The sequence below is a fragment of the Branchiostoma lanceolatum genome, chromosome 6, assembly GCF_035083965.1.
Source record: "Branchiostoma lanceolatum isolate klBraLanc5 chromosome 6, klBraLanc5.hap2, whole genome shotgun sequence".
Classification (NCBI taxonomy): domain Eukaryota; kingdom Metazoa; phylum Chordata; class Leptocardii; order Amphioxiformes; family Branchiostomatidae; genus Branchiostoma; species Branchiostoma lanceolatum.
In genome coordinates this window covers 5034620-5062477 of record NC_089727.1, presented here as the reverse complement: position 1 = coordinate 5062477, position 27858 = coordinate 5034620, and the positions used below count along the sequence as shown (strand labels likewise).

At 40.5% G+C, this 27858-nt stretch overlaps 1 protein-coding gene and 1 long non-coding RNA gene across 7 annotated transcripts; both read left to right on the top strand.

Moving 5' to 3' along the window:
- On the top strand, window positions 1-27096 carry LOC136437269 (zinc finger protein 729-like). Of its 6 annotated transcripts, none has more exons than XM_066431753.1 (25): window positions 1-132; window positions 406-506; window positions 8628-8715; window positions 8992-9092; window positions 16537-16624; window positions 16890-16990; window positions 17419-17515; window positions 18140-18228; window positions 18737-18804; window positions 19066-19158; window positions 19465-19511; window positions 19751-19834; window positions 20169-20264; window positions 20686-20745; window positions 20854-21408; window positions 21675-21775; window positions 22199-22295; window positions 22870-22958; window positions 23429-23496; window positions 23761-23853; window positions 24152-24198; window positions 24632-24715; window positions 25057-25152; window positions 25558-25617; window positions 25976-27096. In XM_066431753.1, the coding sequence occupies exons 1-25, from the start codon at window positions 28-30 to the stop codon at window positions 26435-26437; spliced, it is 2970 nt and encodes a 989-aa protein (XP_066287850.1). In that variant the 5' UTR covers window positions 1-27; the 3' UTR covers window positions 26438-27096. The 6 variants fall into 6 exon arrangements, with proteins under 6 accessions (XP_066287850.1, XP_066287849.1, XP_066287854.1 ...); XM_066431752.1 differs by having other exon boundaries at window positions 25973-27096; XM_066431757.1 differs by having other exon boundaries at window positions 25057-25129; window positions 25976-26088.
- LOC136437315 (uncharacterized) lies at window positions 5593-7644 on the top strand. Its single transcript, XR_010756167.1, has 2 exons — window positions 5593-6362; window positions 6625-7644. It is a non-coding gene; the product is annotated as an uncharacterized lncRNA (long non-coding RNA).
- Window positions 27097-27858: the final 762 nt, after the last annotated feature.

Genomic DNA, 27858 nt, shown 5'->3' with positions numbered 1-27858 from the left:
AGGGGTCGCTGCTACTATGTGATCAACATGGCGACGACCGGTAGCGTGAACGTCTGCTCTTTCGACGGCTGCAGTGCCGTTTTCAAGAAGCCATCCAAGCTTGAGGAACATATTCGTTCGCACACCGGAGAGGTGAGTCGCTAGAGCACTTAGCTGTCACTTATATCCTAACAGTACTTGCCGGCATCGGCCGCAGAGCTTGTCAGGAAATATGGCACATGTTCGGCTTTGCCCCCCCCCCCTCCCCTTTTCTAGAAGTTGCTATTCGTTCTCGCCTCAAATAAACCTCCTTGCCTCAAAACAGTCTGATATCGAAGTGTCCAGGAGTTTCCTTAAAGTAACGATATCGATCAGTCACCGACTCACCGGATGTTGTGTGTAATGATACCGTTTTGAACGTTTCAGAGACCGTTTGCTTGCGAGGAACCAGGTTGTGAGAAAACCTTCACCAGGAAATCCCACCTGGCGAGACACGGACTCTCCCATTCTGGTGTCAAACAAGTTCGGTGAGTTGTGATAGCACTCAAGTTGCTCATGTTACGTCTTCTATGAAATGTTTTCAGCCTTCTTGTGCATTTTTTGGCACTGATTTCCAAGGCATTCCTTCACGTATGTTGTTGTTGTACATATGCAGTATGAAATAGCAATCTTTACTGCTAGGGGTCGTTGCTGCTCCATGATCAACTCCTGTATTTTTTTTTTTTAACAACCTTTATTAACATTTGCATAACATTACATTCACATAACAATCACATAACATTATAATACATAACAGTAATTGCGATCAGGCAGTATCGCCTTACGGGGCTATTTCTGTACTATTATTTACCCTGTTCTTAAAAAGTGCAAAATTTGGTTTCATGTTTTTTACATAACATAGGTATATCAGCGCTCGTGAGTGCGACTCGCACACAATATGTATGCGACCAGTTTCTTGAGAATGCGACTAGATTTAAAATCACGGTCGCACGGTGCGACAATCCAAAATTAAGACCTGCGCCAGGATAATGGCTGCAGAACTAAGCGGTAAGCCGAAAATATAGGTATTCCAACGCTACCGCGAATATCGTCGGTGAATTTTCTATCATGTTCCCACACCCGCGGTACAAAAACTATCCGTTCCTAGTGGCAAAGTTACCCATAGAAATAAAGGATATAAGTTTCTCCCCTTTGTGGTGTATTTGTTTGATTTGTAACATGTTTCAAACGCCAAAACTTTGTCGATGAAAGTGAGCGCTCGCCGGACGCTCGCTGTTTTCAATGGCGGCCATGATGTTTATGAAAAATAGACCGCAGCAGAATGAAAGCCTTGTTTCCTGCGGTCATATTTATACCTGTTCAAGCGATGATTTTTACGATCAAAAATTAATGAATCAACTCAAGTGGAGTTTTATTTAAAAAAATATCAAATTTTCCTTTTGTCACCGGTATCATTTCAAAGCTCATTACCTGCCCGTTGTTATGGTGCTGTATGTACTTTCATTCTGCTGCTGTCTATACTGCACAGCGGCGAATCACAAAGCTTTCCCCATGCGGTCTGCCTGTCATTGGATGGCGGCGCCGCGCGGTCCTGACGCGCGAAATTTGAACTACGCGTTTCGAAGTTCCCGATTTGACTGGGTCGGCACAAACAGATCATTTTTGATACTATTTTGAGCAAGAATTTTAAGGATATTTAAGTATTTTGGATTATCTGTAGACAGAGGGTGAGGGTAAAAAGAAAGGAAATGCCTGTAAAAATGTTGAACTTGATGCCAGCAGTGAAGTTTCAAATTATGGAATATGACTTTATTTGTTTTGGTCATGAACCCAATAGATAAGTTCTAGAGTCATCTATTTATTTATCATTCAAGGTTATGTGAATCATTACCTGCCTTGTTCCAAGTAAAAAATACCATTGTGTATTTTTCAACTTGTTGAACTTGAGGCACCGTGGCCCCCGGATAGGGGCCAGCCGGGGAACCTATGCCCAATTTTTCTAAAAATCCATCGTACTAGTATCAGTATGTAGGAAGGTATTGAATGAATTGAATTGCCAATTGTTCTGCACCATCAATGTAGGTTTTTATCTTTTATGATCTATTCAAATACTTCATTCCCGGTTGTTAACATTGTATGATTTCGTTTTCTCTAGTGGGTGGTATAACTTGTTTTTCTATAAGGGTATCGTATATCTGTTTACATGTTGTTGTGAGGGGATGGATTCTCTCCGTGTATTCAATGATATTTTTAGAGGCGCACTTTTTCCCATTGTTTTTAATATTATCTTTCCAATTTTTTGGTATTGCCGCTTTTATAGAATTGAAATTCATTATTTGTCTTGGATCCATGGTCAAACCATATAAATTGTGTAGGTCTTTGTTTGTAAGAAAAGATCCATCCTCGTACAACAAATCGTTCAGATAGATAATTCCGGCATCTATCCAGATTTTGTAATATATTGGTGCATTTTTTACTAAAATAAATCTATTATTCCACAAAACTTGCGAACATATTTGTCTTTGTGTTTTGGGTTCGTATTCCATCACTTCTTCCCATGCAACTAAAACATCTTTGTAAAATGGGGGCATGTCGTTAAGATTTAACTGAGAGGTAGCGTAATTGCATCGGAACAACAGGAAGCCTCCCCATCTTGCAAACAAGTGCTCTTTTTCTTTTGATGGGTCCATTAGAAATCTTTTAATCCATATGGCTTTTAAGGCCTGGTTCATTATATTAAAATCGATCATTTTAAGTCCACCTTGACATTTTTTTCCAATCAGAGTTTTCATTTTTACTTTTGGAGGTTTCTCTCGCCAGATATACTTGAATATGTATTCGTTTACTTGTTTCACAAATTGGGGAGGGACGTGCATGACTGAGCACATATAGATCAACTTAGAGATGCCGATGGTCTTCACAATCAGTATCCGACCAATCAAGGTCAAGTTTCGTTGTTTCCATATGTTGCACGCTTGTATCATTTTTGTATAATTCTTATCAAGGTCTTCTTTATAGCATCTATGTTTGTCATGGCCAAAGTGCGCGCCCAGTGCTTTAATGGGACCATCAGGCCAGCGGATAGGGAGTGGCTTATCTTGTCTATCTTTGTTTGAGCCTATCCACATAGCTTCAGTTTTTCCATAATTTAGATCAAGACCACTACAATCCTTAAAGAGGTTCAACGTTTCTAACAGATTCAGTGCAGAGGGTATATCTAGTAGTAGTGGTGTCATGTCATCTGCGTACATTGACAGTTTTTGCATTCTACCATACACTTGTAAACCTTTGATGTTTGTATCTGCTCTAACTGCTGAAGCTAACATTTCAATACTGATTATAAACAAACTAGATGACAGTGGATCCCCCTGCCTTACACCTCTATGAACACTAAACCATGGAGATATGTATCCATTATTAAGCACACAGCTTGTTATATCAGTGTATAGTAATTTAACCCATTTGATCATGTTGTGTCCAAAATTTACAGTTTCTAGTACTCTTAGTATGAAGGGGTGTTCGATACTATCATAAGCTTTTTTGAAGTCCAGAAACATCAACAATCCCGGTTTCTTCTTTTTATCGTAATAATCTATTACGTCATAAATGCGCCTAATGTTTGTCCCTATATATCTTTGTTTAACAAACCCTGTTTGGTCTTCGTGTATTAGGAAAGGGAGTAAACGTTCAATTCGTAGTGTAAGTGCTTTACTGACAATTTTGTAATCTACATTTAATAAACTTATTGGTCGCCAATTGTCTAGTTTGCTTGTGTCTAAACCTTTCTTCGGAATTAGTCTTATTATTCCACGCCTTAGTGAAATGGGTAGTACGTCAGTGTTGTATGCATCATTAATTGCATTAAGTAGGTAGTCTTTTACCAAGTCCCAATACTTAACATAAAATTCTGTGGTGATTCCGTCACATCCTGGTGACTTATTTTTATTTTTTGACATAGCTTGTAATGCTGTTCTTAATTCTATCTCTTTGATTTTACCTTCACAACTGGTCTTATGTTCACTGTTTAACTTTTTAACCTCATTATTATCTAAAAAGTAAGTTGATTCCTTCATGTCTGGGTAACAAGACGTATATACCCGGTAGTTTTTTATAGTACTCAGCTTCTTCCAATAGAATTGTATGGGGGTTTGTTACTATTGATCCGTCTTCCAAAGTTAAAGAGGAGATAGTCTTTTCTTTGTAGTTTCTTTTTTTTAGGTTAAAGTAGGTATTCCAACGCTACAGCGAAAATGTTCTACCGCATGGCTGACAGTGAAATTTGTTACCATCTTTCCATGTTCGCGGCGCAAAGATAATTCCCCTAAAATAGCCGTGTTGTACATGAAAATGAAGCATATAAACTTGTCTCTCCAGAAATGTGGGTCTTGGGGTTCTACGATCCCGAAAACTCCAGAAATTGGCCGTTGAAAACGGCTCGGAGTGGGCCGGGGCGCGCGCCTCGCCGAACGCGGGCGCCATTTTGCATGCAGCGCCTCGGGGAACTCCCGTGTTTACGGCGCCTGCGCGTTGCCGTCCTCAGCACCAGTAGAGTAAAACTAGCATCATATTCAAGAGCAGATTACGAGCTTTAAAATGATACCGGTGACAACTACACACCATGAAAATTCGGGGTAGAAACGGCGATTCAAAAATTTTTGAAATTTTCATTTTCTAAAACGAACGTAAAATTTAAGCCGTTCATAGTTGTCACCGGTGTCAAAATAACGGCAGAAAACAGAGCTTTCTGATGATGTAATCGGTTTCTCCCTTGAATGTACGTCCGCGAATCGCGAGCTCCATTTTACTGAGGCAAACAAAGGGTTTGTTTACGTTTCGCGCGCGTCGCGCCAGCGCGCGAAAATCAAGCTTGCGCGTCGTCTGCTAGAGCGCAGTTTGCCCATAGAGCGGCACAAATGAATTGTTTTCTACACCATGGAGCCGGAATTTCAAGGTAAACTAGAATTTTGTGCATTTTGATGTGCTGACATACAGTTTGAATGGTATTTTTTTTGCAACTTTCATACAAGAAGTTAATAAATAGATAAGAGAGTGCATACATTGTCTTGCAGCTGATTGAAATGCTTGACTGTATTTTAGCATAATTTTTTTCTAGTGGTCATAGCATTTTTATTAATGAAAGAGTGTTACTTGCCACAAGTTAAAATACATTGTGTTTCTTGATTGTTGAACTTGAAGGTTATAACTTAGTGTGAAACCTATGCCCAATTTTTTTTTGAAAAATTCCATATCAGTATCTAAGGTTCTGTAATTTTTTTTCTATGAAAGAATATTACTTGCCTCAGGTTCCAAGTGGGAAATACCTTGTGTATTTTTTTCATTTGTCGAACTTGATGGCACCGCTGGCCCCCGGTTAGGGGTCATAGCGTCGAACCTATGCCCAATTTTTCCAAAAATTCCATTGCAGTATTATCTCTGAAAAGTCTCACAGAATTCAACTTTCTGTAAGAATTTTTTTGATGAAGAATGTTACTTGCCTTAAGTTCCAAGTGGAAAATACAATAACATTGTGTATTTTTATCATTTGTCGACTTTGCATGAACATTTCTTTACAGTATTTAAGTCTTGTTTTTAGGAAAAAAATGTTAACCCCGGTTAGGGGTCATAGCGTCGAACCTATGCCCAATTTTTTCAAAATGTTTATGAAATTGTTTATTGACGAGAGTAAATAAAAAGGGGCAACGAGAAATAATTTTCAGTCGCTAAGCCACTAATTGGTTTCTGGTTGGATGTGATCACAGGAAAGCTACATTTAACTTACAACAGTATTTAGGAAGTTGTTATTGAATAATTAAGTTCAAAGTAACTTTCATGACCATCGATAACAAAAAAGATTATAATTGCCAGTATGCAGATTAGTTATTGATAAAACCGTTCATATTTTCCTTGTCAGGTAAAACACTGGAGAGTCTGTTGGACTCACCTGGCAGGAAGTTCCCATCTGACACAGTTGCAGGTGTTTTAGAGGTAGTATCGCTGATAGACAAAAGTGACAAGTACACCTGGGATCACTTTACAGCATGGCACAGAAAGCAATTCCCAGAGCTTGGAACAAAAGCAAAGGCAACTGTGCACAAGCAAGTTCAGAAATTAAACTTTAATTGTTTCAGTGCTTTTTGTGCCATGGGGTGTTTTGCTTGACTTTGCTGGTCTAGGTAGAGTAGCAAAAATCATAAAACTGCTGTACTTACCTGAAATATTATATTCTTGTCTCGAGTACTATCAAGAGCCAGTGTCCTACTGACCAGGTGAGTTTGTCGCAGTGTGGTACAGCGACCTCCGCGACAAGCTAATCTGGTACCCAGGATCAGTGGTGGAAGAGGGTGTTGAAACAGTGACACTTACCTTCTTTCATCCAGTTGCAGGTATTTATCTGTTTGTTCAAATCTTAACTCCAGATTTTCTAGATGTATCTTACAGAGTTCAGTCACATGCAGTCTGATTCTTTCTTCACAATCACATTTACTTGACTGTCATAAGTTGAGAAACAAATATGTGATACAAATCAGTGGAACGATGGTGTGGTACATTGTACTAGGATAGATCGTCATTGACGCAGATAGACTAACATAATCTCCATGTTAGACACAGTCATATTTACTAAAAGCAAAAGAATGTATTTTTCAGGAGGAATGTACCAACTGGCAACTCCCAGATGTCGCTGATATAAGACCAGTGGAGAAGAAGTTTGTCTTGAAGAATGTAGATGTCACGCCAATAAGTGGAGGGAGATATTGGATGGTGGAGGACAAACTGAAAGTTGACAAGTTATGCAGCCAGTTCCACTAACTGACTGAGTATTACGTTTGTAAGGATAAATAGTAACGACAGTTGCTATCATAGAAAAGGGTTAAAAGTAACCTTGTTTTTATAAAAGGTTGTGTACATTGTATCAACTGATGATTAGATAAATCAAGTAAAACTATGTGCATGTACATCCAAGAAATCTGTGTACGTTGTGTTTACTGAAGACAGCCTTTGACCTTGAATGTTTGATCGTGTCATAAATGCAGTGTTTACATTGTTTACCCGTAGTAATATTTTACCTCTTGATAGTTAAAAAGAGCCAAAGAAGATAGTAAAAACATGTAATGTATTATGAAAGTGTAAAGTTGTGCTGTTAATGTATTGTAACATCATGACTCATCAAATAATGTGACATATGTACGCAATCTTACCTTTGACTTTGACTGAGTTGACCTTGTTATTAAGGCAGTTAACATAGTTGACATTCTGTTGATGTAACATTTTCTAGTAATAGAAGATGACATAATGCTGTACATTGTAAAAGTATTTGAAGTATCATATGCACCCGGTGCCTGGCACAGTTACTGTAATACTGATGTATACTGGCAAAACACCATAGGCTGCAACCAAAAATGTGAATTGTTTCCCCTTAATTTAATCATTTTTTAGAATAAGTACAGGTAAGATGATTGTTCTTGTTTAAAGAACACAAGTGGGTGTTGTTGTGTGTGAAATATTGGAAGACAGGGTTGCTCCTGTGAAATGATACAGTTGTGTGAACTTTGGAGGATTTTTCCTTCTCCAGGGGTCAAAGGTCACGCTGCCACCTGAGTAATTTGGTGTGAGAAGCATACTTTGACCCTGTGAAAAAAGACATAATAAAATGATATCAAAGTTTGAGACCTTATGGAGTGATTCTAAGTAGTCCATATTACAAGTCTATAAGATAGAATAAGCTTTTCAGCCTTTACTTACCTTTTTATCACCCCTCAAAAAAGGCATTTTTGTTCATTTTCATGTAAATTGCGCGGCCGGCCGTTTGTGAGGACAGATTTTGGCAACTTCAAGGAGCCATATCTCAGCAACCGTTCAAGATATTTGCTTCATTTAAAAAGTATTTTACTTCTCTTGATCAGTTCTTTCAGAAACAGTAAAAATCTGCATTGTACTGTGTCTCTGAAATTTTGGTTGGAATACCTAGTTAAAGAAGTATTTTGTACTCTTCTCTCCTTCTTCGTTCCAGTTGCATCTACTTCTAATGATAGCGCCTTTAGTTTTGTGATTTTGTATACTTTCTAACCTTTCTTTTGTTTCACAAATTAGTTTTTGTTTTTCAGGATCATCAAATTCATCGGTCTCCCTCATCAAGCAGTTTAATTGTTCTTCTAATTCTTTCTCCTCATTTTTGCGAGTGCGTGCTTTATTTTTGGAGTATTGAATACTAAATGATCTTATTTCCATTTTAATCATCTCCCATTGTATACCAGGCTGTTGTATATCTTTTAGTTTGTCCTTGATATTAGTGAGCAGATCTGTCATTTTTTTATCAAAAGTTTGGTCCGCTAACAAAGAGTTGTTTAAACGCCAAAATCCTGGCCCTCTCTTTTGATATCTAGGGGACTTGACTAATTATTACCGCCCTATGGTCAGGGACGGGCGCTACATTAATGCTACATTCACTTAAGTGTACTAAATTATACGGTGCAAACCAGTAATCTAACCTACATTTTATATTTTCATTTTGCCAAGTATATTGTCTAGTATTGGGGGTTTTTTCCCGCCATACATCAGCCAGATTAAACGACTCTAATAGGCATTGTATTTCTTTGATTGCATTATTTTTGTCGCTGCTACTATGTGATCAACATGGCGACGACCGGTAGCGTGAACGTCTGCTCTTTCGACGGCTGCAGTGCCGTTTTCAAGAAGCCATCCAAGCTTGAGGAACATATTCGTTCGCACACCGGAGAGGTGAGTCGCTAGAGCACTTAGCTGTCACTTATATCCTAACAATACTTCCCGGCATCGCCGCAGAGCTTGTCAGGAAATAGGGCACATGTTCGGCTTTGCCCCCCCCCCCCCCCTCCCCTTTTCTAGAAGTTGCTATTCGTTCTCGCCTCAAATAAACCTCCTTGCCTCAAAACAGTCTGATATCGAAGTGTCCAGGAGTTTCCTTAAAGTAACGATATCGATCAGTCACCGACTCACCGGATGTTGTGTGTAATGATACCGTTTTGAACGTTTCAGAGACCGTTTGCTTGCGAGGAACCAGGTTGTGAGAAAACCTTCACCAGGAAATCCCATCTGGCGAGACACGGACTCTCCCATTCTGGGGTCAAACAAGTTCGGTGAGTTGTGATAGCACTCAAGTTGCTCATGTTACGTCTTCTATGAAATGTTTTCAGCCTTCTTGTGCATTTTTTGGCACTGATTTCCAAGGCATTCCTTCATGTATGTTGTTGTTGTACATATGCAGTATGAAATAGCAATCTTTACTGCTAGGGGTCGTTGCTGCTCCATGATCAACTCCTGTATAGCAGCAGGCGCAGCAACAACTCCGGACATTAACAGTGTAAATCTTAAGTAGTTGCTCTCATCACACGAACTAGACACATGAACGGCATATCGTTGATATGAGTTCATTCTCAGAGACATTAATGTTTCAACTTTCAGTAGTTACGCATCAGTACTATGACATAGGTAACGTTAGGAAGAATTCTGTGCGTAACTTGTCATCCTAGTGTTCTTGTATCCGTCCCCAGATGCACCTGGGCAGGCTGCAGTGACCGGTTCGTCAATACGACTAACCTGAAGAAACACATCGCTAGGAAACACAAGCATGAGGGAAAGCCATATAAGGTACAGCTTATCTTATGCTTCAGTCTGACAGACAAGCCAGTATTAACATCCTCAAAGCCCGACATCTTAGAACACTGTCTCGTGTGGACATTGGCATTGCTAGGCCACACCAATTTACCGTATTGGTTCTGGAATTTAAGAAGATAATGCTAGATTTGAATTTCAACATGAATACAGAGTCTGAGGAGAAAGTCTGAACCTTGGTACACATAGTTCTAGACTAGGGAGTGAACAGAGACAGATGCAAGTTTTCATCCCAGCACAAATAAAATTGGCTTTGTCTTCTATAGTCTGTAACTGGCCCTTACTGCTATCATTCAAAGCAGGTAATATCTGCACTCTGCAAAGGCTCCCTAAGCAACTTCATTGTATTGACTTTGCATCTTTGTAGAGCTGTGTAGAGCAAGTAGAGCAAGTAGAGCTGTGTACCTAAACAAATGTTAGGCACAAGTACAGGTAATGTTACAAGTACACAGGTTTAGGTACAAGTCCAGACATGTACCTGTACCTGTACCTAAAATTTGTTTAGGTGTACCGGTACACAGCTCTACTGCAAAAGAACACTGAACCTTGTACTCATAGAAAATCATTTTGGTGTGTTTTGTTTCCATAGTGTACCCACGGTGACTGTGGCAAAGGTTTCCAGAAACATCGTCAGCTCAGGATCCACGAGTACGAGCACACAGGCGTGCTGCCCTTCCCGTAAGTCTGCTTCTGGCTATCATTGGGTAGGCCGAATACTCTCTCTTTTCAGCCAGGGGCTGAATTGCAAGGAGTGCACAATTGGTGGAGCTAGATGGCAAGGGTCTGGAGTGACTGCCATTCGGCCTCTTAGTTGTTGGAGGCGAAACCCCCTACCAATTGTGCCACGACGCCGCTATTGCTAACGTAGATAGGAATAAAGTAGCTATTTTTCCACTTCAGGGATGGACTTCCATACATTTTACATGCTGAACTTAAGAAAACAAATAAGAATCTGATAATGTTTTAACATGTATGACATGCTAACAATCATTGCTGTCCAATAGTGTTGCTGTGGCTTTCATTTTTGTTATTAGCAGTATTAGTTTATCAGGAATAAAACTTCATCATCACCACAGTCGCAGCCTGAAGGCTGAATTGAATCATTGATACTCCAGACCTTCATTTCAACTTTGAATTGTTGTTCAAGGTTGCATACATTTTTTTTTCTTGTCCATAGATGTGAGAAATGTAACAAGAGATTCCTGCTTCCCAGCAAGTTGAACAGACATCTGAAAGTTCATGAAGGTAAGAGAATTCTTATAAATTAAACATCTTATGTTTTTGTACTTATTTCTTTGATTAACTTCTCAACATTTTCTAGATATGGTACAATTTTGTGTCCGTCTAGGGACAGCTGCCTTTAGTGACAACAGCTATTATTCAAACCCCAGATTCCAGAAACAGAGTCACAAACCACTGGACTATGCATGCTATGCTAAGTTCTTCTGCATTTTGTTGATTCCTAAATATCAATGGACTGTATTGTTTCCAGGGTACTCCTGTCGCGTACAGGACTGCGAGGCCACCTTTGACAAGTGGTCGGTACTGCAGGCTCACATGAAGGAACAACATCCACGAAAGACAAGTCCGTTTGCATGTTTTGGTTATGTGTAATGTTTGTATCTATGTGTGTATTCCAGAATCTAGGATGGGCTCACTTGTCTGTAATACAATTTTGCTTTGGTGCCTACCTGTAATCCGAATCTTGATTAAAAAATCTCATGATCAATGTCTTTACTGTGAACAAAAAGTGTCAGTTGTGATTGACTGACGTTTGGTAGAATTGTAGTATCAGAGATATCATAGATTTATAGATATTATCTATACTAGTACAGTACAGTGTTTTATGTAAGACTGGAATTGCCCATAAAGTGATAAACATTTTTCCTTACAGGTCATAAATGTGACGTGTGTGGAAAGGAATTCTCCATGCAGTGCAGAGTAAGTACAGAAAGAAATCACTGATGTTTGACATCCCTGCCTTTTTTTAAATTCACATTTATTTATTGAGGATAAAGCACAAAGCAGAAAGCTTAAAAGAACCCCTTTCCTCAAGTACATAGATACAAATATAAATCAATTACATTGAGTACGAACACAGTTCAACAAGATGGGTAACAGATGACAATCAAGAGGAAACAAGATGAGTTGGTTTACAATCATTCACGGAAACCTACCACAAATCCCAACCTGCATGTGTTATGATGCCAGTGTTGAAGACCTGTTCTAACGATGCTGTGTCTGTTTCCCCCACAGTTGACCCAGCACGCCCTGATCCACTCCCCATCGCGGGATGTCTTCCCCTGTCCCTTCAACAACTGCAAGAGGTCGTACACAAAGGTCAGGCTCGTAACTCTTATACCGGGGTATTGTTTCAAAATCTGTTTGTCCAATTAAAGAAGATAGGTACTGTTTCTAGGACCACTTCTGACAAAAAATTATACTTGGACTTTACATGAACCTCTTATATGAACCTTACCAACATGTAATTCCGTATTAGGATTTCAGTACTTTGAATAAAGTACTGAAATCCTTATACGGAAGTCCATGTTGGTAAGGTTCATATATGTTTGTGTCTAGGAATACTGTAGCTAAGATGAAGTTGAACATATCTCATTTACCAGATTGTATGATTTGCTCCAATGTAAAGTAACCTTGTGATTTTATCCCCTCTCCCCCCCCCGCCTCGCAGATGTCCAACCTGAAGACCCACATCCAGAGTTACCACGAGTCCAGACGGCCCTACAGCTGTACCCAGCAGGACTGTAATAAGACGTTCTCTCTACTTATTAAGTAGCACGCTGGGGGGAAATTCTGAATTCCGGTGTGGATTCTGAGATCTTTGTTATGCCCGTCCATCTGTAATCTTCATAATCGGAGATTTCAACAACAGTCCATTTATTATAGATTATATTATTCTATACATGACAACAGCCGTCCATGGTTTATAGATCACATTACTGCATACATGACAAACTGTACAATATGTTGATGTCCCTTTATCGCCATTTGTATGAACATATATGCGTTTGGCTTCTCGCTAACCCTGACATGTTAAAGGTAATGATACATCTAGTCCATCCATGTGCCCGTTTGTGCCGTTGCCCTTTGGGTAGGATTATCCCAGAAAGTGTGCTACTTTGGGGGGAGCATTACTTCCGTCCAATAGACCCCTTTCCAAATACCGCGGCCATTTTGAAGCTAGCGCAAGCGCGCATAATTCGAGCGCGGGAAAAGTAAACAAACGGTAAGCGGTAAAGCTTTGCAATGGCGTCCCCAATAGAATGCAGTGTTGAGTCATCTTCTGCGGCGAGATGTTCTCCTCTTCTGTGAAATCCATCGATATATTTGCATGGCACAAGTAGATAATATTGTTGTGGACACTTGGACTCGATATCGGCTAGTAAAATAGACCCCTTTCCAAATACCGCGGCCATTTTGAATCTAGCGCGAGCGCGCATAATTCGAGCGCGGGAAAAGTAAACAAACGGTAAGCGGTAAAGCTTTGCAATGGCGTCCCCAATAGAATGCAGTGTTGAGTCATCTTCTGCGGCGAGATGTTGTCCTCTTCGGTGAAATCCATCGATATATTTGCATGGCACAAGTAGATAATATTGTTGTGGACACTTGGACTCGATATCAGCTAGTAAAATTGTGAATTTCGGCTACTTTTCCACAGTTCCTGCCGGGCTGTTGAGCGCGCCGCAGTGATAGAATGCTAATATGTCTACGCCGCGTGCTTGTAGTTTCCCTAATAATGCTAGCTAGAGTCGAGAAAAAATCCCACAAAACATATACTCTTCGGGCTGTGACCCTTGTAGCTACGTTGAGGTATATATATAACTGTTGAGCCTGGCTGTCGTGACAATGACAACATCATCTTGAAATTAAGTGAGTTTGGGGGAGGGTCGTGTTTTCTGTGCAGCGCTTCATCGACTTCGCTCAGCAATATTCTATATTTCCGCCAAATGAAATCCTACAAAAACGTGAAAATATAGGCTTGAGCTCAATGTCCTCAAATTTGGCAGAATTCCGGCGGCTTTTTTGACGATCTTTTCGGATGCCAAGAATTTAGTCTTGAGGACTCTAAGTATGTGAGTGAAGGTGTGTTTTCCACTGTATGTGGCGTTTCTTTAAATCATTTTGCGCGGCAATATTCAAGATATCTGTTGGCCGGATGGAACCGAAAAATAAGTTAGATAATATTGGCTTGAGGACTGAAGGACCTCAGGCCGATATTTTCCTTTTTTGTGGGGTTTCATCCTGCGGAGGTCTGAAATATTTCCGCGAAAAGTGATGTAATGAAACGCTACAAAGAAAACACGCCCCCTCCTTCACTAACGAACTTCCTCACGCTAATCTTGGCACTAAAATATCGTCAAAGCAAAACCTCCTTGGTCAAAGTCAAAGGAGCCACCGAAGTTCCGTCAAATTTCTACTCGCAGAGCCCTCAAGCCTATATCTTCACGTTTCTGAAATATCATCCGACGGAAATTTTAAGATATTACGGCGCATAGTGAAAACACTCCATCTTTACTCACGTACTTTAGGTTTTGATATTTCAGAAAACGTGTCAAAAGAAGCCGCCAAAACTCTGCTAAATTCCTAACCAAAAGGACCTTGAGCTCAAGCCTACATTTTCACGTTTTTGTGGGATTTTATCCAGTGGAAGTATAAAATATCTGCGGACGAAGCTATGTTAAGAAAGGCTTGACAGAACACACGACCTTCTCGAGCGCCCAATGCGCGTAGTTTTCCCAGGCAAAGTTGTCATCGTCTAAATTACGGTCACAACTGGTAAAATTCTCTATATTTCTATCTACGTAGCTACAAGGATCCCAGTCCGAAAAGTGTGTGTGTTGTGGGATTTTTTCTCGACTTTAGCTAACATTATCAGGGAAACCACAAGCACGCGGTGTAAACATATTATAGTTTTTTCACTGTAGCGCGCGCTCAACAGCCCGGCAGGAACTGTGGAAAAGTAGCCGAAATTCACAATTTTACTAGCCGATATCGAGTCCAAGTGTCCACAACAATATTATCTACTTGTGACATGCAAATATATCGATGGATTTCACCGAGGAGGAGAACATGTCGCCGCAGAAGATGACCCAACGCTGGTTTCTATTGGGGACGCCTTACCACTTACCGTTTGTTTACTTTTCCCGCACTCGAACCGCGCGCGCTCGCGCTAGATTCAAAATGGCCGTGGTATTTGGAAAGGGGTCTATTGCCTACAAAGCCGTCAAAATAAATGATGTATTGTTCACTCTATATGATTTGGGTCTTTCATTTGCAAGATAATAGTTACTCAAGCGACCGGATAATTTTGTAAACGGCCGGGGTCTTTCATTGTTGTAGCATTTTGTATCGATCCTCCGATCGGATGAACATGTGGCAAAGATGAAAGTGTGGCCGCTGAAAACGAATCTTCCAGGTTTAAGCCGCCTCAAAATCCCTGCCCTGCTCCTCTCAAAAATATCTTAAGAGGATCAACCTAAAATGTAATTAACGCAATACTCGCGTCGAATTAGTGACATTGAGAGATTAGTTTCGCGTTTTAAAACTGGCCTTATGTACGGTTGATTCAATTTGGAGCTATCTCAACCCTTAATGTATATCAAACACTGAAGACGCTAATCAAAAGATTTACGACTTTTTAGGTACTCCTTTCTGATATCAAAAGCCGCCAACTGGGCAAAATCCAGCCGGATATACATTAGAAACTGCTTCAGGCAATGTCCCATTGAAACAGGCTCCCATTCATACGTGCCGTGCCTTGGACTACGTGTCGTGGTGAGAGTAGGCGGTCTAGTAGCCATGGCCTAGTTCTTAGTACGGTCAAACATGGTCTCATCAGCAACCAGTCAAGGGATATAAAAGTGGTCATTGAGAAGAAGTGGTCGCTCCAGACAAATGGGTTGATTGGTCGGATGATTTGTACATGTGGGGACGTGACACAAGAAAGGGTACATAACTCTGTAACGTTACATTCTATCCGTTGGTTGACAACATCTATCTTACCATGCATGGTACCGGTGTTATTGTTGTAAAGGTACAGTATATCTTAGAAAATATTGTTACAAGCCGGAAGATGACCTGCAGTACTTTAAAAAGTCGCCATGGGGCCCAAAATGTCATCATTTTGAGATCTCATAAAGACCTACCCACATACCTTAACAATCCATCTTGGCATTTTGGTGTTATGCTGTTCACACACACACATGCACACACACACACACACACACACACACACACACACACACACAGCTAGGATGGATTGACGTGTGATATTACAGCCAGTTGAATACATGATCTGTTGATTAAAGGGTTTTGTAGACTACTACATTCCCATTAACTAAGAGGAAGTAGTTAACAGCATTTTTATCTACACCACGAATAGTCATGACCTTGCCTTTTTCGATGACCGCTCTGAATTAAGCTCAAACCTCACTCCACCAAAGCAACGAAAACTTAAGAAAAACTGATTGAATTTTAGAAATGAAAATAAGAATTTGGCTTTAAAGATATGCACTTTGATACATATAACCTATTCTATAGTTTCAGTCTCCTACAATGGTTACTTCATAAGTCGAGGAGCTGCGGATGGATCCTTAATTAAGGCCTTATAATATTCGGTAGGTGGGTAGGGGTCGGGAAAAGGAAGCCGTCGAAGGCCAAGTCGGATGCTGGTCCCCCTGACTGCTTTATAAGGTACTGCAGGGGAACTTCCATTTTGATGTCTCCTCTTCTGGACATTCTATGGCCGTAATTTTTGTAAGTGAGTCGGGAAAATAATGGTTGAACCTCCCTTGTACTACTCTGTGTTTAGCACCTGGTGGTTGCATTTCTGTCCTTAATTGCCAGGGGTCGCTGCTACTAGGTGATCAACATGGCGACGGCCAGCAGCGTGAACGTCTGCTCTTTCGACGGTTGTAGTGCCGTTTTCAAGAAGCCATCCAAACTGGAGGAACATATACGTTGTCACACCGGAGAGGTGAGTCGCCAGAGCACTACGCTGTCACTTATATCCTAACAATACTTGCCGGTATCGGTCGCAGAGCTTGTCAGGAAAATTGGCACATGTTCGGCTTTGCCCCCCTCCCCTCCCCTTTCTACAAGTTGCTGTTCATTCTCGCCTCAAAACAATCTGATATCGAAGTGTCCAGGAATTTCCTTGTGTATGATTAATCCAGAAAGTAACGATATTGATCATTCATGGGAAGTCATTTTACGTAACGATACCGCTTTGAACGTTTCAGAGACCGTTTGCTTGCGAGGAACCGGGTTGCGAGAAAACCTTCACCAGAAAATCCCACCTGGCGAGACACGGACTCTCCCATTCTGGGGTCAAACAAGTTCGGTGAGTTATGATAGCACTCAAGTTGCTCACGTTACGTCTTCTATGAAATATTCTGAGCCTTCTTGTGCATTTTCTGGCACTGATTTCCAAGGCATTCCTTCACATATGTTGTTGTTGTTGTTGTTGTGCATATGCAGTGTGCAATAGCAATCTTTACTGCTAGGGGTCGCTGCTGCTCCATGATCAACTCCTGTATAGCAGCAGGCGCAGCAACAACTCCGGACATTAACACAACAGTGTAAATCTAAAGTAGTTGCTCTCATCACACGAACTAGAAACATGAACAGCATATCGTTGATATGGGTTTATTTTCAGAGACATTAATGTTTCAACTTTCAGATGTTACGCATCAATACTATTACATAGGTAACGTTAGGAAGAATTCTGTGCGTAACTTGTCATTCTAGTGTTCTTGTATTCGTCCCCAGATGCACCTGGGCAGGCTGCAGTGACCGGTTCGTCAATACGACTAACCTGAAGAAACACATCGCTAGGAAACACAAGCATGAGGGAAAGCCATATAAGGTACAGCTTATCTTATGCTTCAGACTGACAGACAAGCCAGTATTAACATCCTCTATTATTAGCCCGACTTGGTGTGGCCTAGCAATGCCAATATCCACACAAAAATAAAATGGTGTTCTAATAGAACACCATTTCGTGTGGATATTGGCATTGCTAGGCCACACCAATTTGATGTATTAGTTCCGGAGTTTAAAAAGATAATGCTAGATTGGAATCTCAACATGAATACAGAGTCTGAGGGGAATGTCTGTACCTTAGTATATACAGTTTTAGGGAGTAAACAGAGTCAGGCGCAAGTTTTCATACCAGCACAAATAAAATTGGCTCGGCCTTCTAATGCAAAATAGTCTGTAACTAACTGGCACTAACTGCACTCTATAAAGGCACCCTCAGCAACTTCATTGTATTGCCTTTGCATCTCTGCAAAGTAAAGCTGTGTACCTAAACAAATTTTAGGTACAGGTAACGTTACAGGTACAAGTACATGGGTTTAGGTACAAGTCCAGACATGTACCTGTACCTGTACTTAAAATTTGTTTAGGTGTACCTGTACACAGCTCTACTGCAAAGGAACATTGAACCTTGTACTCATAAAAATAATTTTTGTGTGTTTTGTTTCCATAGTGTACCCACAATGACTGTGGCAAAGGTTTCCAGAAACATCGTCAGCTCAGGATCCATGAGTACGAGCACACAGGCGTGCTGCCCTTCCCGTAAGTCTGCTTCTTACTAAGCTCCAAGCAGATCTATCGGTGGCGATGACAGTATCCAAAGGGCAAAAGCAGTATTTTCGTTGGCCAGTAATACTACTTCTGCCCTTTGGATACTGTCATTGCCACCTATAGATCTGCTTGGAGATTAGCTTTTTACAAAAGTACTACTGTAGTAATATTGGCACAAAATCTTTAGAATGGGACTTCCAAATAATTTGCATGCTGATGATCTGTAGAAAACAAATAAGAATCTGATGATATTTTAACATGTATGGCATGCTAACAATCATTGTTGTCCAATACTGTCGCTGTGGTTTTCATTTTTGTTATAAGCAGTATTTGTTTATCAAGTATAAAACTTCATAATCACCACAATCGCAGCCCAAGGGCTAAATTGAATCCTTAATACTCCAGACCTTCATTATACTTTTGAATTGTTGCATACATTTTTTTCAATTCAAAGGTATATTGAAGTATTACATATATTTGTTTTTTTTCTTGTCCATAGATGTGAGAAATGTAACAAGAGATTCCTGCTTCCCAGCCAGTTGAACAGACATCTGAAAGTTCATGAAGGTGATGAATATGTATAACTTCAACACCTTACGTTTTCGCACTTATTTTTGTCTTGACTCTTCTCAAAATGTTGTAGATATGGTACAATTTTGTGTCCGTCTAGTGACAGCTGCCTTTAGTGACAACAGCTGTCATTCAAACCCCAGAACCCTAGTTTGCAGAGGCAGAGTCACAAACCACTGGGCTACGCATGCTACATGTATGCTAGGTTCTTCTGCATATTGTTGATTCCCAAATATCAATGGACTGTATTGTTTCCAGGGTACTCCTGTCGCGTACAGGACTGCGAGGCCACCTTTGACAAGTGGTCGGTACTGCAGGCTCACATGAAGGAACAACATCCACGAAAGACAAGTCCGTTTGCGTGTTTTGGTTATGTGTAATGTTTGTATCTATGTGTGTATTCCAGAAACTAGGATGGGCTCACTTGTCTGTAATACAATTTTGCTGTAGTGCCTACCGGTAATCCGAATCTTGATTAAAAAATCTCAATGTCTTTACTGTAAACAAAAAGTGTCAGTTGTGATTGACTGACTTTTGGTAGAATTGTAGCATCAGAGATATCATAGATTTATAAATATTATCTATACCACTAGTACAGTGCAGTGTTTTATATAGGAATGGAATTGCTCATAAAGTGATTAATCTTTTTCCTTACAGGTCATAAATGTGACGTGTGTGGAAAGGAATTCTCCATGCAGTGCAGAGTAAGTACAGAAAAAAAATCACATTTAAGAATAAAGCACAAAGCAGAAAGCCTTTCTGAAACCCTTTCCTTGAGAACATACGTTCATTGAGTACGATCACAGTTCAACATGCATTAAAGCTACAAGATGTGTAACAGAGGAAACAAGGTGAGTTAGTGTACCATCAATCACGAAAACCTTCATGTGTTTTGATGCCAGTGTTGAAGACCTGTTCCAACGATGCTGTGTTTTTTCCACAGTTGACCCAGCACGCCCTGATCCACTCCCCATCGCGGGATGTCTTCCCCTGTCCCTTCAACAATTGCAAGAGGTCTTACACAAAGGTTGGGCTTGCAACTCTTAAATTGTTTCAAAATCTGTTTGTCCATGTGAAGAAGAAAGGTACTAGGGCCACTTCCCACAAAAATCAGACTTGAACTTTCTGATTCCATGTACTGCAGCTGGCCTTCTGTAGAAAACTGACATTTTTGACATGAAACATATATTATATACTTTAGACAAATACTTGACACCATAGCCTCCATTGCAGACTCCCTCTCCCACTTAATTTTTTAAAATGTTTTCTTGTTATATTTTTTTCCTATTACAGAGGCCATCGGCTGATCGTATGTTTTGCTCCAATGTAAAGTACGCTTGTGATTTTATTCCCCTCTGCAGATGTCCAACCTGAAGACCCACATCCAGAGTTACCACGAGTCCAGACGGCCCTACAGCTGTACCCAGCAGGACTGTAGTAAGACATTCTCTCATGAGGTAAGCTCTGTCATATTTCCTAAAGACTCATTAATTCCTCTGAGTGGCTCTGACAACTCTGTACTTTAAACTTTGTCAACTCAGGGCTCAATTTTTTTTTTATTTGTGGAAAAGCTGCATTGGAGCATCTCTTCCTAGCTTGATTATGAAATTTATGGAAAACAACTCTGTAGCCAACTTAAAAATGTTTGAATGAATGATACAAGTTAGGTTTAGGACTTTTAAAATCATAATTTTCAGACACTTACATGTCATAAATATACTGTACACTAGTCTAGCCTACACAAATGTCTTGGTGCATTGGTAACCCTGTGCACAGTCAAAACTTAAGTGCACAGCAATTGAACGCACAAAAGTGCATTTTTACCTGGTATTCTCTTCCACTTTGTAGTGACCAATAGTCCTTGTTTGTTCTTCTTAGATCTCCTTGAGAAGACATGTTAAGGCAGTCCATGACGACAAGACTAGTCTGCCTCCAAGGGTAAGTTGTCTGATGCTTCTTACAATTTTTATACTCTTACATCTTAAGGTACAGGACTTCAAGTCAAACCTTTTTCTTAGGTATTCCTTTCGATTCTTCTTTTCTCAGGACAGGAAGAGTAACTACGCTTCTCGACTGACAGGCTACAAAGAGCCGAAGACAACTGTGGATCCTCAAAGCCAGGAGGAAGACTCAGTGGACCCAGCTTTGATCCACGTTGCAGAGGAACTCCCCTCCCCAGACAGTAGCAGTGAAGAGATGTCTGAACAAGAGGATGTCACATGTCCTGACGAAGAGACGAGTACAAATTCAACAATAGACGAGCTAGCAGGAGAGCAAAGTCCTCAAATACCCTCTGACGAAGCCGTTGTAGATGGTTGTCTTGTTATTGGGGCTTTGGAAACAATAGACTCTGCCGTTGAGGGAGTTTGTATGGACGTTAGCAGGAATGACGATACAGGGGATCCGAGGAGTTGTGATGAAACTACAGAGGCGAAAGAGTCAGATGATAGAGTGCAAAAGCAACCATCAGAGGGGATGCAGCTGAGGGTGATCAACATGGCGACGACCGGCAGCGTGAACGTTTGCTCTTTCGACGGCTGTAGTGCCGTTTTCAAGAAGCCATCCAAACTGGAGGAACATATACGCTCGCACACCGGAGAGGTGAGTCTCTAGAGCACTACGCTGTCACTTATATACTAACAATACTTGCCGGCATCGGTCGCATAACTTGTCAGAAAATATGGCACATGTTCGGCTTTGCCCCCCTTTTCTAGAAGTTGCTGTTCGTTCTCGCCTCAAACAAACCTCCTTTCCTCAAAACAATCTGATATCGAAGTGTCCAGGAGTTTCCTTAAAGTAATTATATCGATCAGTCACCGACTCACCGGATGTTGTTGTGCGTAACGATACCGATTTGAACGTTTCAGAGACCGTTTGCTTGCGAGGAACCGGGTTGTGAGAAAACCTTCACCAGGAAATCCCATCTGGCGAGACACGGACTCTCCCATTCTGGGGTCAAACAAGTTCGGTGAGTTGTGATAGCACTCAAGTTGCTCACGTTACGTCTTCTATGAAATATTCTGAGCCTTCTTGTGCATTTTCTGGCACTGATTTCCAAGGCATTCCTTCACATATGTTGTTGTTGTTGTTGTTGTGCATATGCAGTGTGCAATAGCAATCTTTACTGCTAGGGGTCGCTGCTGCTCCATGATCAACTCCTGTATAGCAACAGGCACAACAACAACTCTGGACACAAACAGTGTAAATCTAAAGTAGTTGCTCTCATCACACGAACTAGAAACATGAACAGCATGTCGTTGATATGAGTTTATTTTCAGAGACATTAATGTTTCAACTTTCAGATGTTACGCATCAGCACTATTACATAGGTAACGTTAGGAAGAATTCTGTGTGTGACTTGTCATCCTTGTGTTCTTGTACTCGTCCCCAGATGCACCTGGGCAGGCTGCAGTGACCAGTTCGTCAATACGACTAACCTGAAGAAACACATCGCTGGGAAACACAAGCATGAGGGAAAGCCATATAAGGTACAGTTTATCTTATGATTCAGACTGACAGACAAGCCAGTATTAACATCCTCTAAGCCTGACACCTAAGAACACCGTCTCGTGTGGACATTGGCATTGCTAGGCCACACCAATTTACCGTATTGGTTCTGGAATTTAAGAAGATAATGCTAGATTTGAATTTCAACATGAATACAGAGTCTGAGGAGAAAGTCTGAACCTTGGTACACATAGTTCTAGACTAGGGAGTGAACAGAGGCAGATGCAAGTTTTCATCCCAGCACAAATAAAATTGACTTTGCCTTCTATAGTCTGTAACTGGCCCTTACTGCTATCATTCAAAGCAGGTAATATCTGCACTAAGCAACTTCATTGTATTGCCTTTGCATCTTTGCAAAGTAGAGCTGTATACCTAAACAAATGTTAGGCACAAGTACAGGTAATGTTACAAGTACACAGGTTTAGGTACAAGTCCAGACATGTACCTGTACCTGTACCTAAAATTTGTTTAGGTGTACCGGTACACAGCTCTACTGCAAAAGAACACTGAACCTTGTACTCATAGAAAATCATTTTGTGTGTTTTGTTTCCATAGTGTACCCACGGTGACTGCGGCAAAGGTTTCCAGAAACATCGTCAGCTCAGGATCCATGAGTATGAGCACACAGGCGTGCTGCCCTTCCCGTAAGTCTGCTTCTTACTAAGCTCCAAGCAGATCTATCGGTGGCAATGACAGTATCCAAAGGGCAAAAGCAGTATTTTCGTTGGCCAATAATACTACTTCTGCCCTTTGGATACTGTTATTACCACCGATAAATCTGCTTGGAGATTAGCTTTTTACGAAAGTACTAGTATTGGCACAAAGTAGTTTTTTTTCCACTTTAGAATGGGACTTCCAAACATTTTGCATGCTGATGATCTGTAGAAAACAAATAAGAATCTGATGATATTTTAACCTATATGACATGCTAACAATCATTGTTGTCCAATGCTGTGGCCATGGTTTTCGTTTTTGTTATTAGCAGTATTGGAATATCAAGAATAAAGATTCATCATCACCACAGTTGCAGCCTGAAGGCTGAATTGAATCATTGATACTCTAGACCTTCATTAGACCTTTGAATTGTTGCATACATTTTTTTTCTTGTCCATAGATGTGAGAAATGTAACAAGAGATTCCTGCTTCCCAGCAAGTTGAACAGACATCTGAAAGTTCATGAAGGTAAGAGAATGTGTATAACTTCAACATCTTACGTTTTTGCACTTATTTTTGTATTGATTCTTAAAATTTTGTAGATATGGTATGATTTTGTGTCCGTCTAGTGACAGCTGCCTTTAGTGACATCAGCTGTTATTCAAACCCCAGAACCCTAGTTTGCAGAGGCAGAGTCACAAACCACTGGGCTACGCATGCTATGCTCATGCTATGCTCAGTCCTTCTGCATTTTGTTGATTCCTAAATATCAATGGGCTGTATTGTTTCCAGGGTACTCCTGTCGCATACAGGACTGCGAGGCCACCTTTGACAAGTGGTCGGTACTGCAGGCTCACATGAGGGAGCAACATCCACGAAAGACAAGTCCGTTTGCATGTTTTGGTTATGTGTAATGTTTGTATCTATGTGTGTATTCCAGAAACTAGGATGGGCTCACTTGTCTGTAATACAGTTTTGCTTTGGGGCCTAATCTATATCTTGATCAAAAAATCTTAATGTCTTCACTGTAAACAAAAAGTGTAAGATACGATCGACTGACGTTTGGTAGAATTGTGGTATAAGAGATCATATTATAGAATTATAGATATTGTATTACAGTACAGTGCAGTGTTTTATATAGGAATGGAATTGCTCATGAAGGAATAAACATTTTTCCTTACAGGTCATAAATGTGACGTGTGTGGAAAGGAATTCTCCATGCAGTGCAGAGTAAGTACAGAAAAAAATGATGTTTTACTTCCCAATCTTTTTGTCCTTTGATACCATGGTAGAACTGTAACACAAGACCCAGAGTGTGAGAGTCCCTGGATGTAGTAACACATGGACCAGTAGTGTGCAGTGACTGTTAGCCAGGCTCATGGTTAGTGTTGCTGGTGTGGTTGTGTTTAATTTGAAAAAGAAGAGGTTGACAGTGATCTGAACTGCACAACAAGGCTCTGACGTAATCTGCAAGCAGATCTATCAGTGGCAAGGCAGTATCAAAAGGGCCAACCAGTATCATAAGCCTCCGGTGGCTTTTGATACGGGTTGGCCCTTTTGATACTGCTTTGCCACCCATAGATCATCTTGCAGATAGCTCTAGCCATTGTTTCACCAGTGTTGAAGACCTGTTCTAACGATGATGTGTCTGTTTTCCCCACAGTTGACCCAGCACGCCCTGATCCACTCCCCATCACGGGATGTCTTCCCCTGTCCCTTCAACAACTGCAAGAGGTCGTACACAAAGGTCAGGCTTGCAACTCTTCCATTGTTTCAAAATCTGTTTGTCCATGTGAAGAAAGGTACTTTTTCTCAGGCCACTTCTGACAAAAATCAGACTTGAACTTTCTGATTCCATGTACTGCAGCTGGCATTCTGTAGAAAACTGACATTTTTGACATGAAACATATATATACTTTAGACAAATACTTGACACCATAGCCTCCATTGCAGACTCCCACTCCCACTTAATTTTTTGAAATGTTTTGTTATATTTTTTTCCTATTACGTTCCTCTACAGAGGCCATCGGCAGATTGTATGTTTTGCTCCAATGTAAAATACCCTTGTGATTTTATTTCCCTCTGCAGATGTCCAACCTGAAGACCCACATCCAGAGTTACCATGAGTCCAGACGGCCCTACAGCTGTACCCAGCAGGACTGTGATAAGACATTCTCTCATGAGGTAAGGTCTGTTACTTTCCTAAAGACTCATTAATGCCTCTGAGTGGCTCTGACAACTCTGTACTTTAAACTTTATCAACTCAGTGCTCAAAATTCATTTTTTTGGAAAAGCTGCATGGGAGCACCTCTTCCTAGCTTGAATATGAAATTTAGGAAAAAAACCTCTGTAGCCAAGTAAGCCAACTTAAATGTTTGAATGAATGATACAAGTTAGGTTTTAGGACTTTTTAAATCATAATTTTCAGACACTTACATGTCAGAAATATACACATATCTAGATGCACTGGGGCACCCACAGTCAAAAATTAGGTGCACAGCTATTGAACGCACAAAAGTGCATATACCGGTACACCCAGTACGTATTCTCTTCCACTCTGTAGTGACCAATAGTACTTGTTCTTCTTAGATCTCCTTGAGAAGACATCTTAAGGCAGTCCATGATGACAAGACTAGTCTCCCTCCAAGGGTGAGTTGTCTCATGTTTCTTACAATTTTTAGACTCAGAAAAAGTTTGGTTCGTTTTGCTTCAATGTCCACATTGATCTGTATCACTTACATATGTTTGTAGTCAACAGAGGAGATTAAGCCAAAGTACATGTATGCACTCCTTGTGCATATAATGTTAAACTGTTTAGTTTACCAGCGAATAGTAATTGATTTTTATTCATTTTCAAATGTTATTTCAGCAGATATATACTATAGTCAAACCCACACGTGGACTGCTTTGCATCAGAAATCTATGAAGATGCCAACGTCCTAAGGTACAGGACTTCAAGTCAAACCTTTTTCTAAGGAATTCCTTTCAATTCTTCTTTTCTCAGAAGGACAGGAAGGTGGGAAGGAAGAAGAGTAACTATGCTTCTCGGCTAACAGGCTACAAAGAGCCGAAGACAACTGTGGACCCTCCGAGCGAGGAGGAAGACTCAGTGGACCCAGCTTTGATCCACGTTGCAGAGGAACTCTCCACCCCAGACAGTAGCAGTGAAGAGATGTCTGAACAAGAGGATGTCAAATGTCCTGAAGGAGAGACCAGTATAGATTCAACAATAGACGAGCTAGCAGGAGAGCAAAGTCCACAAAAACCTTCTGATGAAGCTGTTGTAGAAGGTAGTCTTGTTATTGGGACTTTGCAAACAATAGACTCTGCTGACGAGGGAGTTTGTATGGACGTTAGCAGGAATGACGATACAGGGGATCCGAGGAGTTGTGATGAAAGTACAGAGGCGAAAGAGTCAGATGGTAGAGAGCAAGCATCAGAGGAGGTCCAGCTGAGGGTGATGGCATGATGAGAGATGTTTCCAATGATGATCATGAAGAAGTTGTCAGTGTTTCATTGTACTTGTTAAGTTGTACTGAATCATGAATGGGCATGTAGTTGTGCCATCAAGAAGACCTGCTTTAACTCAATAGAAAGCGTTTGAAAAGAGATCTTTGCCAAAGGGCCTGTTGGACATGCAGAGATGTTTGTAATGGACAGGAAACCCTATAGCTAGCCCTGTGTGGAAAAATTCAGGACAAACAATCCCACTATCTGTTGACAGGTCATTGACAGGTGCATTGAACTCTTGACTCCTGATGTTGAATATAGAGAAGGTATACTAAATGTATGCTGAGGTTTAATGTAAAAGTGGAACCATCCATACCTGGAAAATTTGTACAAAATCTGCTGTTACTGGGTAATCTTCTGTACCACTTCCCACATTTGTACCTTTCAATCAGAGCTTCAAATTAGTTCTTAAAGTGCTCTATTTATCTATCAGATGTTACAATATATATTCTATGTTATATAATGAAGATATATCATGACTATATCCAGGAATTGTCAGCAAATATTTTACACCTTCCTGTTTGAAATTGGCTCATACTTTTGTATATTGTACAAATATATCATACTTTGCATCGATTGATAAGAATTAAACAGTTCCTTGAGGGACCTCAAGTCTGATTGTTATAAAGTTGTTTCCTTTCTTGAACATGTCGTTTTGGAGCAGGACAATGAAAATGTATATACAAAACACAAGATTGTCCTACAAGGGAAGCATTCGTTCAGCTTTCAGGGATGTACCTCTAACAAAGTTACACATACACGAGTGTAATTTAGTAAGTGTAAATATCCAATGAGGTTTATTCACATAAATTTGAAGAAATGGTTTCAATTGGTAGCGCTGCTAGCGCAGCATACAAAACTCAAGCAGATACAAGAATATCCATGTAGTCAGTAGGCTCCTAATGTTCATGTAACTTATAAGGCAAGCAATAACTTACCTATATTTGATGGTAATCGACAGAGTAAAAGTTTCTTTACTTTAGAACGATCAGAGGACTGACCGAAAGCTTGTTAGCGAGTGCTTTATATTGTGTACAGAAATAATGTGTAAAACACTTACTAAGCATATGTGTAGACAGTAGTTGATTACGGCTTTAGGCGAACATTGATGCTATAGCCATGATAGCCTGGGTACCATCCTTTGTAGTAACCACTGGCTCAATCTTTTCGTTTGCTAAATCTGTGGTCAGCAAGCGAAAAGATTGAGCCAACGGTTACTTAGGAGGATGGTACTCAGGCTACTGATACTAGTGATAGTGATTCTGTTTCTCAGTTCTTCAATCAACCAGCATCAATTTGTGTTCCTAGACAGATAGCATAGCAGCAATTAGAAATCCCTTTATTATGCAGGCAATGCCAGTGATGGTCTTCACTTTAAAT

Coding starts and splice junctions, on each gene's coding strand:
- LOC136437269 (XM_066431752.1), top strand. CDS start 28: ATGGCGACGACCGGTAGCGTGAACGTCTGCTCTTTCGACGGCTGCAGT. Junction 133..405: donor TTCGTTCGCACACCGGAGAG/GTGAGTCGCTAG, acceptor TGAACGTTTCAG/AGACCGTTTGCTTGCGAGGA. Junction 18,229..18,736: donor ACAGGCGTGCTGCCCTTCCC/GTAAGTCTGCTT, acceptor TCTTGTCCATAG/ATGTGAGAAATGTAACAAGA.